This window comes from Molossus molossus, unplaced genomic scaffold, assembly GCF_014108415.1.
Source record: "Molossus molossus isolate mMolMol1 unplaced genomic scaffold, mMolMol1.p scaffold_m16_p_5, whole genome shotgun sequence".
Lineage (NCBI taxonomy): Eukaryota > Metazoa > Chordata > Mammalia > Chiroptera > Molossidae > Molossus > Molossus molossus.
The window spans coordinates 86,095,458-86,108,325 of record NW_023425388.1 but is presented as its reverse complement, the minus strand read 5'-3'; the positions used below and the strand labels follow the sequence as shown (position 1 = coordinate 86,108,325).

Sequence of the window (12,868 nt, the reverse complement as noted above, 5' to 3'; positions counted from 1 at the left end):
AAATGGGGAATATCTTAATCATGGGGCAACTCTGGTATAGAAATGTACTTTCTTTGAAAAAGAATACCTAAATTTAGAAGGAAGTTTCCTGAATAGTTGTCTAAAGGGGGGAGGGGTATCTATTTTAATCTTTATACTGAATACCCACCATGACCAAAACGAAAGGTCTTTGTTAACATGTGGCTCAAATAAATTGCTGTTGGTATTTTTTGGCCACAAATATTTTTAAATAATTTAGTTTCCCATGTGTGTTATTTGTGGTTTTTTTAAATTTCAGTGTCTGAATCTATTACATATTTTACCATGAATAATAATGGAAATTTTCTACTCACTGATTTATTTTTTTTTAAATTAGGAGTACTTGAATATAAAGGTCCATTGAGTATTTGCAATGCAATATATGCCTTCCAGAAACTCTATGAATCAGAACGACTTGTTATCCAAGTATTGGGTTGTGATTTTTTTTATTCATTCCAATGCCAACTTACATCTTAAAGAATTACGGAGGGTTAATAAGAAGGCATTCTGAAGACTGCCACCTATTCATGCTAATCTCTGCTAGACATGCACAGTAAATTCGTTGCCCGCCTGCCTTGTTGAAAGGGGTGCGAGCAGAATACATTTCTGAAAATAGTCTGTTACGTGATTATGTTTTGAGTGAATTGTATTTGGACATTGTGTGTGTTCTCTGACTTTTTTTTTTTTTTTTTTTTTTAGCTAAGAATGAAACCTTGGCATTACCAGCTGAATCTAAAACACCAAAGGTAGAAAAAATCCCAGCACAGCCCATAACAGGTAATGAGATCCCTGCGTTGTTAACTTGGAGGAAATAAGTAATATTTTTTCAAATAGTAAATGATTGACAATCCTGTACTTCTTTTCAGTGAAGAGCCAGTAGGAAATTCATTTTGATTGAAAGCACAAAATGATAGGTGACTCCAGTCCTTAATCTAATGTTTGGAAGAAGAACAGATGCAAAATGAACTGTTGAATCATCTAACTGATATATAATATGAAACTGTATTTTTCACTCTTTCTGAGAGTTGTTGCCTAATCATTCTCAAATATTTTTATACCTAAATGTAATTCCTGGCTTTGGTCTTTTCTTTACGTGAAAACATGAGACCACTTTTCATTTCTCACTTTCACAAGTGGTCAGTTGAGCAAAAGGCCAATATCCTTCACAAATCCATAGCCTGAGATCTATATTATTTAACAACAATGTCTTTGGAAGATTAAACTCCTAATATAGACAGTGTATACTAGTTTAGTAAAAATCCTTTAAAGAATAAATGTGGTATGTGTCTTTCCCACAGTTTATCAGCTATTACTAACAAACATTCAGCATTTCTTCTATGAATGAACTGCCCAAGTTCAGCCCACTGAGGACACAGTCTTCTCTGAACTACAGAGTTTTTCCAGAGCAATACCACCTCATCTAGGACTCAGTGAAGCAAACAGCTGGCAAGCATTTCCCCAAATTCACATTAAGCAAAGTAACTCCAATCTAAAGTAAAATTTTTAGTCTATAAAATTGCTATAAATTGAAATATTAGTGATGTTTACCTTTTACTAAACTCTTGGACTCATAACTGGTCCAGAGAATATAAAGATTGGAGGAGAAATAAAATAACGTGATTTCAAGAAACCAGTAAGGATATTTCTGACAAAGCAAGAAGTATGTGGTTCTGCCTAAAGGAGAGAGATGGATCTTCCATCTGTCACCTTAATGGCAGTCGGGGAAGAGGTAAAAGCTATTCAAGAAGCTGAAATAATCTATTTGAATGAAATTCCTAAGTAGTTTTCTGATTTCCAAATAATTGTCCAATACCAGTAAAAACATGGGCATGTCCCAGTGGATGCCTACAGCTTCTTTTCTGCCCCAAAGATTCTACCCAATTATACTTTCTTCTTTGGGCACATTATCTCATGGGAGAGTCACAGATTTCTTAGTTCTCTTCCAAACCTTCCTCACAACTTCCCACTTCAGAAACACTTAAACACCATAACTTATTAGTCAGTGATGTTGTGTTATCACAAGTCCTTACCCTGCAAAACTTCTGGAATCATCTAGCCCTCAACTCACTCCAGATCTCAGTGATCCTGTTTCTTGTTTCTGGAAAACGATTTAGCCGAGGTTGCCTTTGCCTTTGATCTAGCACGTGGAGCACCCTTGTGGCTGAGCATTTTCGAAGCCTTATCATAATTTCAACCTTTGCGTGTTGACTGCAGTTTGAAAGAGAGAAATCATATAATGTAATAGTTCTAAATAAACCTTTTGCTCTGAGTCATTGTTTTATTTGCCCATTAATTTGTTTAATAAACATTTATCATGTGCTGGCTTATTATACCCCAGACATTGTGCTACGCCCTGAAGCTAAAGAGAAAGAAAAAGGAAGACAAATAAAACGTATGATTAATCTGATAAATGCTTTCTCGGAGGTCAGTGTGCTTTGTGTAACACATGGAAAGTGAACCAGACTCAGAAAGGAAAGGTTGGGAGCAGTGTCAGATGAAGTTATTAACAAAGGAAGTTGAAAAGTAATGAGCTTTGAACTATGTGTCAGTTACTAATTCTAAAGGGCAACAAGTATCTTACAGTCTTTGGTGGTTTCATAACTTTATCTTAATTTTTAAAGTTGTCTTTTTTACCTTCCAGTGACTCCTGACTCAGTTCCAAGAACCACTAAATCCACTGTGTCTAGTGCGTTAGACATTTCAGAAACAACACTGGGTAATTCTAAGAAGTTTTTTTCCCCTAAAACAAACAAACAAAACCCTCCCAGCACTCAGAAAAATGTAACCCAATACCTTACCTTTCCCCCCATCTCTCACCTCCTTCCTGGCAGTAGTCAATCTTCCTATGTCTTAGATCGATTTTATTAAAGAGTTAACAACATGCCTTGATCCTGGTGAATAATATTCTAGGCAGCTCTGGATGCTAGGTGCTAACTGCACCCCTTTCGCCAGTCTCCTGCGATGTACAGAAAAACAGAGTTCCAGCCTTTTAACCCAGTAGGCTTGGAGAGGTGGGGAAACCTGGAAGTCTTGACTATGTCTGTGCTTTCTGTTTTTGTTGGCTTTTCCAAGTCTTATGTGTACTAAATATGAGAAGAATCCCCAAAAGTGTCATGCTTTCTAATAACAGTTTCACATCACGCCTGTTAGCTGCTTCTTGGCCCCAGAAGGTCTTACTTGCTTCGTTGTCTTCTGAAGAAAAGGAGCAGCATGTATTTCGTGCCGTACTTGTGACGTTGATCATCGTGCTTCACCACGGCCCTTTGAAAGTGTGCCTTCAGATTTGAACAGCTATGTCAGCCTTTGCCAGGGACAGCCAGCTGTGTCCGTGGAAGGCCTCAGCCGCCTGGTGCACACTCCGTTTGAGCATGCATCACACAGCAGCATCCAATCCTGATTCATGCAGCTGCTAACCAAATTCTTCTTTATTGTAGTTCTCAGCAAAAAGACCCCGGAAGGATTGCAAACTATTCTAATACCTAGGTTTGAATTACCACTCAGCACTCTAGGTAAACATTTTAAACACTGCATTTTATTATTACCTTGGAAAAGTTATGAATGCTTGAAAGATGCCCTTAGGCCAGTTTATTCAAATTTATCTCCTCACAGGAAAGAAGGGATACCTGGCTTATAAAATCATAAGATCCCCAATACAAGTTTTGTAAATATTATAAAATCTTTATTTTATAATTTAGGGTCCCCAAGAGTCTCTCTCTATATAACAAATCCTTCAGTTTTTTGCGGTTTTTTTTGTTTGTTTGTTTTTGGTGGTCATACTTTTGTTATATTTGAGTCTTTTAATTCAAAATCATTCTGTCACTGAATAAATTATTTTCTACAGTTTCTCTAAATACCTTTTACTCAATTTTTTCCTCTTCACAGAGAAGATATTTTTATAATATTTATGCAGACTGTTTCTTAGAATTCTTTAGGTTTCTTTATGAGCACAATATCAAAAAAGTTGGAGCAGGTGAGCTTAAATATAAAGCCATGTAGTCACTAAAATTCTATTTTTAAAAACTAGTAAATGGACATTTTCTAGTTCAGATATGTTTGGTGCTTGATTTGCATCTAAGAAATACATCCAAGAGCACACATACACATAGCTGAAGAAATTAGGACACAAATCTAATACAAATGAAAAGAAGAGCTCAAATTGCTCAAATACAGTACCTTGATTATTTAAAAAATAGAAAAGAAAGTTTTATTAAATCATCCAATGTTGAAACACAGGATTAAGAAATACTGCTAACAGCCCCTTATTTAACATGAGTAATCTGCCTTTCTGTGTTTGTTTATTGTTTTAGTAAAATCTTTTCTCTGTTACTTGCACCTCAAGTCATAACATTTCTTATGTGTTTCTTTACAGCTCCGAAAAGACTTCCAGAATTTCCTCAGGCAAAAACACCCTTCCCTTTTGAGAAACCTGGGGGCACCTTGGGTAATAACAGCACCTGAAATCTGGTGTTAAGATGTGGGTGGTGACTGCTTAATTTGGGAGGACACATTTACTGGGTCCTATCTCTGCAAACCTCAGTGAACTGATAAATTCCGTTCACTTGGCCAAACAAGTGGTTAGTTTGGTAACACAAAACAAAAAGAAATACCTCTTTGTCTGATTAGATCTTTTATAAATTTAGTGGCAATCATCAATCTGTTAATTCCACATAGCTTATTAAATTAGTTTTCTGTCCTCAGAAACATTGAGAGTATGACCCCGAGCTTTGGTCTCTCTCTCTAGTCACTAATCAAATGCTCTCAGGATGGGTACATTTTAATTTCTTCCTGATAGATGATGGCTCTTGATTGGATCAGGATGTGCTTTCATTGAAGGATTCTGTAGTCAACCATACCAACAACCTATTTCTGTTTGTCCTCCTCAAAAAGTCTTAAGCAAATCCCCTTTCTTTTTGCTGTAGCTTCAAGTGAAAAACCACAGACTGTGCCTATAACTAAAACATCTGAAGATTCCAAAGTTCTACCGCCTCAAACTGGTAATTGCATTCTTTTAAAAAAATAGATTGGAACAACAGTATTCAGTAACTTTTTGTTTTTATTTTTATAGGTTCCTTAGTTGATTATCAGTATACTTTGTAGAAAATGATGGAGCTATAGTTCACTCTTGATACTAAGTGAATCTCATTTTGTTTTCTTGGTACAAAAGGAAAACATTTTTACATTTGTTTTAAAGATCTGTATTTTAACATCTGGACATCTACTTAGAACTTTGGCTAGAAGACGAACTATGCATTGGCTCATTGATTTTCTAGAGATGTCTTTAGTGACATGAGAGCAAAAATTTAGTAACAAAAATAAGAAGCATCATCATCATGGGTCTGATTGAATAGTATGGATGTAATGTTTTCCTTGCAGGTAGACATTTGCTTCTTTTTCAGCAATGAACCTTTTTTCTTTTGAGTGGCAATTATTGCTATTTATTGAGCACCTTTTATATGCCAAATGTGATACTCAGTACCTGGGAGTGAGCTGTACAACTTGGGGCCCAGGGGCCAGTGATAGAACATTGCATCCAGGGTCCGACTTCAAAAGACTTCCCAGCCCCCACATGTCCTCAAGTCAGCCTTGATTTGTTCACTAAGGAGCAACTGAGCCTGCAGGTGGAAATTAGAAAGTCTAGATGAGTGTGGGCAGAGAAGGTGACTCTCATTGCCCCTCAAACCATACTTTACATTTGTTAACAATGAACATTTGAGAGCCTGCTATATGCAAGACATTATTACTAAATTCTAAAATCTGTAAGCATATTGTGATATAGAGGGAAGACCACAGGTCTTGACATTAATAATGGACTTTGGGCTCAGATCTCAGCAAAAGATACAAGGATGTATCAGATAAAGTAAGCTTGTCTATTTTTATAATCTATAGTTTTCTCAAGTGGGAAAACACTTGAAAGTTGGTTATAGTTGTCAACTAATCCAGACAATCCGCAATCTGGGTGTTTCTAAGCCATAGTTCCCCTAGTCACTGACCCAGAAACTTTAGTGCAATTACTTAATGTGTATGCAAAAATACATTTAGCAATCCAGGTCACCTGAGTCCAAATTCTGGGTCCTGGGTTGAGTTTTGTACGGATCCTCTGGTTCCATTAGCTGTCATACAGGCACAGCTGCACTGTGACTATGGAGAAACATTTAGTCTAAGGGCATCTGTGATAGTTTATCTGCCACACTGGCAGGCCTGGCCTGACTCCCACGTCCTTGGTGAGCATCACATCTCTCAAACTAAGCACTGTGGGGGCTCACTGGACGAGAGGGACTCTTAGGTTCCTTTCATCTCTTAGCTTCTGGGTTATAACATAGGACACAGGGTCCCCCAAGGTTTCCTGTAAGCATCCTTTGTTTTTGTTTTTGTTTTTGTTTTTGGTGTCTTTGATTATTCAAGAGCAAAATGACCAAAACCTCAAGGAAACCATATGGAGTTTTAATGCCTATGGCATGAATTATATATAAAGCCTGAATCAAACCAAATACCGGGGATAGAGAGAATATGTTGGGAAGTAAAGGTTGTCGAGTTACAGAGACAGAGATAGATGAGATTAGAAATCTCATTGAAGGCAAAGTTCTTTTTGCCTTTAAGTTCAGAAAAGGAATGTTCTGGTTTTATCCTTTTAGAATATAAATAATGGCCAATGCAGCAGGAAGCAGTTTTATTGTTCCGCCACCTCACTCTGCCAGGGCAACTTGAGGCCGCCAGAGAACATCCAACCATCGACCGCCAACCTCGTCAGGATGAAGTGTTAGGGCTTGTCGTGGGCTGTGATACTTCAGTATGTAATGAGTGCAGGCATGAGCATTAGCCCCAAGAACTCCTCCCCTGCCCTTGCAACACTTAATTGTTCACCTCTGCTACTTAGTGCGATCTTTGGACCAGTGATGTTGGTATCACTGGGGAGTTCATTGAAAAGGCAGAATCTGGGGCTCTGCTCCAGACCTACTGAGGAAGGATCTGCTTTTAACAAGATCTCCAGGTGATTAGTATGAACATAAAGTTTGAGACGCACTATCTTATCACTGGAGTCTGTAACATTTCCCATGGTACACACAAGAATCACCAAATGTGGTTAATTGTAGGACAAGAGGACTCAAATCAATATAAGATTGCTTTTCAAAGTGAGTGATTGTTACCTCTTGGTTTTGCTAATGCACACAATGCTTGCATCTAACTCATTATATAAGGGTTCTGTGGCATCTTCTTAACATTAAATTTCAAATTAAAATTCATCATATGCATTATTGTGATTTAAAGTGTTGATATAGCCATGCTATTCTTTCACTGACTTCAGCCTTTCTTGTTCTTGTGATTGATTTTGTGTGAATTTATACATGTACTAAGTATCTATTTCCTATTTAGTTTCAATGTATGTTATTATTTTAATTTCCAGTTATTGACATGGTTTTTAAATGCAACTGTTTTGAGAATTAAGAAGAGAAAGACGTAGAGACAGTACTTGCATGCTGGTCCATAAAACCATTGATCCCATTTTTAGTTGTTATATCCTTTGAAGAAATGATATATTTAGCTGGTATTAGTTATATTATTATAACAAATTTTTTTTTTATGTTGAGATATGATGCATCTATATTTACTATGTCAACTTCCTTCACCCCCAAACCACCATGAATATCTATATTTAAAGTTAAGTTTATTTACTCGTTGCAACAATGGAAAATACATGCCATGAGAAACTGTGGAAACTTTTAGTAAGACTGTATTGGAAAGGACTTATTGTAGGATTCGGTCTTGTATTAGGTGATGCTGAGGAGGATCCAAGGAAGTGAAGCTTTGCTCTGGATAGGATGCTGTCAGAAATGGAATAATTCTGTGATTGAATATCTTAATAATTCTTATTTTTCTATCTTATACACAACTAATTTAATTATACATAGCTTGTTCATTTATTTTTTTAGTGTTGACACTATTACAAATGTCCCCCATATATCCCCCTTTTTACTCACCTCCTCCCAACCCACTCCCCTGGCCTTCACCACACTGTTGTCTATGACTATGGGCTATGCATTTATATTCTTAATAATTCTTAATGAGAAGACAAGAAGGACAGAGTGAAGCTAATGTGATTGGCAAGGAGACAGCAGTTAGTCATATTAGTCAGACTGTGGGACAGTCATTTTGTGTTTTATCTTTTGTTCCACACCATTGGAGAGTGCTCTTGTTTTTGCCTCCATCCATCTTAGTCACCGAGTGGTCATGTCTGATATTAATGTTCTTTCACATTGTTGATATTTATTCAGCAAGAGAACACCAAGCCTAGCTGTGGGTACCAGACTAGCACTGGATGCCAGGGGCTGCTTTTCCCTTTATCAACCATTAAACATGATTTATCAATACCATTTGTAAAAGTAATTTTGCTTCAGCATTTACTAGATTTGTTTTCCACATTTACTTCATATCAAATCATCAGAATGTATGCTCTCCAAAGGATTTCTGTATTACTTTTGGATATAAAAAGCTATGTGGAAATTCTAACTTGCATGCTAAATATTGAAATCCCTGGGTCATTTCAATAGTTTATGACGAGAATGGAAAAGGGTATGTATAATTTGGAATATTTCAGGAAATCTGAGAAATATAGTCATCAAGTGTATTCTTCTCCACTTTCAGCCTATTTGCCCTAATCATTCATTAGTGCTAAATTTTGCGATCTCATTATTTGAATTGTATTTTGTATCAAACTTTCTCTAAACCACATGTAAGGAGCATTGATTTATTTTTATTCTCTTGACAAGTCCAATTCTCCTTAAAGTATAGAAAGGTAATTACAAAAATCTGCTCTATAATTACATGCCAGAATGCCAACTTATTTATAAAGTCTGTATTAAAAGAAAGTTGGCCACATTTTTAGAAATACTTTTAGAAATGCTTGTGACAATTATTCAGAAAAGTCAGTCTTTCTGATGATAAGTAGAATTGGTCTTATGTTCTATTGGGAGGTGGCCAGTTGACTATGATTTCTGTGTTATTGCAGAGTGAATTCCAGAAAAGCTCTCAGAACCTTGTGCCCCCTGCCCAGCCCCACGAATTTTATACTGCATGTGTGTACATGTACTTGCTGGATTACTTCTTCACTGGAATAATATAATTTTGTATATACATAGCAGTTTTCTATTAAGAGATTCAAAGAGTTGTATTTATACCATCATACTGACCCTTCAGAAGTTTCTGGAAGCAAACAGTTATTTTCTTTTGTCTTAAGAAGATACGTGAGAGACTTGCCTTTGAATAGGTAGAGGAGCAAAATCTAGATCCTCATTCATTTCTTTTTGAATCTTGCCAACAAACTACTCCATGTTAAAAGTGAAATAATGCCATATAACTTGCTTTGAAATTTTCACAGATTAGTACAACAGAGTAAATAAAAAAAATTTTTTTTTTTTTGGTATGTGCCCCTATCAGGAACCAAACCCAGGACTCTCTGGTCTGTAGGCTGACACTCCAACCGCTGAGCCAAACCAGCCAGGGCATAAATCAAATGTTTTTATCAGAGCCGGGTACCTTCTAGATTTTTAAGAAAGAGCAAGTAGTCTGCAAGAAAGGCTGGCCAGTCCATGAAGTTTATTCTCACTGTGAATGTGATCACTAATCTGTGAGCTATAGGATGAGACAGAGCTGGATTAATACCTACTCAACTATTAACCATTTATGTGGCTGGAGACAAGTGATTTAACCTCTTAGATCCTCAGTTTTCCCATCTATTAAAGGGAAATAATATATAACTTTTTTCATTGGGTTGTTATGTGTTAGAAATAATGAGTGAGTCACTTAATCTAAATTATAGTACATAAGGGGTGTCCTGTTACCATTTACTTACTGCAGTGAACTGTTACATTGAATGCATTTCCTTCCCACCACCCTAGATTTCCTGAATTGCTATAGATGCTTAATAATAATATCAACAATAATAAATTATTTAATTAATAAAAAGAAAGAGAGAAGAGAAAAAGACTTAAGCCTGTATACATATGAGCATAACAAATAATTCTTGGGTCTTCATTTCATCTGTATAAAAATTGTTAATGAGAATGGAAAGGACATGTGCTGTGTTCATTGAAGAACCTTGCGCCCCATGGCAATGGCCTGATGTCCTATTAACCCCACGACAGGGCTGGAAAATTGTATCACTCGGTCGTGCTGTTTGTTGTATAAACTGGGCTCAGGCCCTGCCTAGGCTCAGGGAGCAAAATGATGCCATGACCAACTTGGTGTTTTCTGTGGACACCGGAGTTGGGAGAAATAGCATAAATGTCATGTATTTATCATTCCCCAGATGGGGTATAAGCATGATTTCTAAATCCTTTTATGGTTTGAGGGGGTAGATGGAAATCAACTTTCTGTTTCTGGCTTGATAATACCATCAGTGTTAAGCCTCCTTAATTTACTTGATCATTCTCTTAAAAGACCATCATTTAGTACCAGGAGGGATATTTTTTTTAATCCTCTCCCAAGGAAAAAAATTTTCCATTTATCTTCAGATAGAGTGGGGGGGGAGGAGAGAGAGAAAGAGAGAGAGAGAGAGAGAGAGAGAGAGAGAGAGACATCGATTGGTTGTCTCCTGCATGACCCCAACCAGGGCCTGGGATGAACCAAAACTGAGGTATGTGCCCTGAGACTCTTTGGTCCTCAGGCTCATGCTCTAACCACTGAGAAAACCAACCAGGGCAGTACCAGGAGGGATTTAAAAGTCCAAATAAAATAAAGAAAATGATTTCTTTGTTTAAGTTAGGATGACTCAATGTGTTTATTTTCATCTTTAGAAAATTCTCCTTCCCTAACTCCCCTCCGGGCTTTCTCCCACCCTTTTTTTTTTCTCTCCCTCCCAATTTCACCTGCCCTGCCCTGCCCCTGGCCCTGCCCAGTCATTAATTTTTTTTTTTTTAAAGAAAATTCTCCTGCCTGTTCTTCCCCCAGGGTGTCCAGACAAACTGATTTTTCCCTCCAATTGTACTGTGACTAAGATGGTTATCTTTAGAGACTTCCCTTGACAGTCAGAATTGAGGATGGTAGACCTCCATCTTTTCATTAGACTCCATTAAAGGGAGCTACCTTTGAGAGTTTATCACCAACTATTTTCGGTGTTTAATTCTTTCAGTACTATATGCGCTTTAGCTCTATCAATTCTTTACAGACTGGAAAGCTGAACTGGTCAGTGTGCTGAGGAGCCTGTACTGGGTGGAAGGCTTGGGCGCAGTAGGTTTGCTCAGGGTGGTGAAAGGAGCTTGAACTCCATGTTTGGACCTTATTACACCCTGGTGAGGTGTTGATTAGCGTAGATCTGGCCCACCCAACTGGGTTAAGCCCTAGAGAGGAGAAAAAGTCGGAATGAGTGGTAGTGTTGATACTTCGAGAGTAGGAAAATAGAATTCAAGTGTAGCAGATGGTTTACAGATTTACTGTGGCCTCTTAGAGATTTATAACCTCAGCCTTTGATTTTACTTCATGAGCATTTTTTTTTTTGCAGGCAATATTTTCTCAAATTTCAGGGTTAACCAGAAAGGTATTTTATTTTCCCATGAACTGAAGAAACCACTATTTATTTATTTAAATGGTACTGAGAACTCCATGTGTGGTATTTATAAATGCTTTTCTTGTCCAGCTATTTATTGATAGCACTTGTATTTTCCCATTGCCTCTTCATATATGTTTTTAGGATTCCATTTCCATGGCAGGTGATGGCCACACAGACATGGCACATAATTGTGTAGTAGGGAAAGATTTGTATGCACATGTATGTGTATCACAGAATAATTAAAGGACCTGTTTGTTTACTCTCATTTAATTTACTAAGAGCATAAACTACCCAACTGTCAAACTCATTGTTACTTGTTCATTGTAATGGGCAGCTTGTAGATCAATTATTTTTAGTCTCTCCTTTGTACCAGGATTTGGGGAGATAACCTTGGAGTTGATAATGAGCGTACATGACAATCACAGTTTCTGTCCTGCTGAGGTCTTCATCTAAGAATGTACGTTTAAAAATGGCAGTCTTTCACATAGCTATTAATATTCATGGCATTTGAATAGAATAAATGGGTAAATTCTTTTTTTTTTTTTTATCCTCACCCGAGGACATTTTTCCATTTTTTGCACAGATAGAGTGGGAGGGAGAGAGAGGTAGAGAGAGAGAGAGAGAGAGAGAAACATCGACGTGAAAGAGGCACATCGAGTGGCTGCAACCCGCACGACCAACCAGGGCCGGGGACAAACTGCAACCGAGGTACGTGCCCTTAGCGGGAACCGAACCCGGGTCTCTCCGGACCGCAGGCCGATGCTCTAACCGCTGAGCCAAACCAGCCAGGGCAATGGGTAAATTCTTAATCACTGGAAATACCATGTCTGTGTGCCATGATATGTTTCCAGAGTAAGATCAGAGCATTTTTATTATGGAGTTTGCATCGAATCTTATGCAATCTTGGCTTATTTTATATTACAATATTTTTTATCTGAAAAATATAAAAGTAAAATTTAGTTATCATGATCATAAGTCATTACTGTGTTTTTTTTTTTGTTTTGTTTTTTTTAAGAAACTAATATTGCTCTTTATAAACTTTGGATTGAACTACCTATTTAAACATTATGCCCGGCTGGTGTGGCTCAGTGATTGGGCGTCATCCCTGCACCAAGAGGTCACCAGCTCGATTCCCAGTCAGGGCACATGCCCAGGTTGTGGGTCCAATCCCCAGTGGGGAGCATGCAGGAGGTGGCCAATGGGTGTTCTCTCTCATTGATGTTTCTATCTCTCTCCCTCTCCCTTCCTTTCTCTCTAAAATCAAGATAGAAAAAAAATTATAAATGACATTAGATTTCTCCTCCAACT

The 12,868-nt window shown here is 37.5% G+C and overlaps 1 protein-coding gene across 1 annotated transcript in view; it reads left to right on the top strand.

The window, feature by feature from the left end:
- LOC118616995 (ABI family member 3 binding protein) overlaps positions 1-12,868 on the top strand; it is a 188,635-nt gene that overhangs the window by 65,944 nt on the left and 109,823 nt on the right. The window contains exons 10-14 of the mRNA XM_036242520.1: positions 718-795; positions 2,660-2,734; positions 3,453-3,527; positions 4,388-4,459; positions 4,938-5,012. Coding sequence (XP_036098413.1) covers positions 718-795; positions 2,660-2,734; positions 3,453-3,527; positions 4,388-4,459; positions 4,938-5,012 — 375 coding nt within the window. The remainder of the gene's footprint in view (positions 1-717; positions 796-2,659; positions 2,735-3,452; positions 3,528-4,387; positions 4,460-4,937; positions 5,013-12,868) is intronic.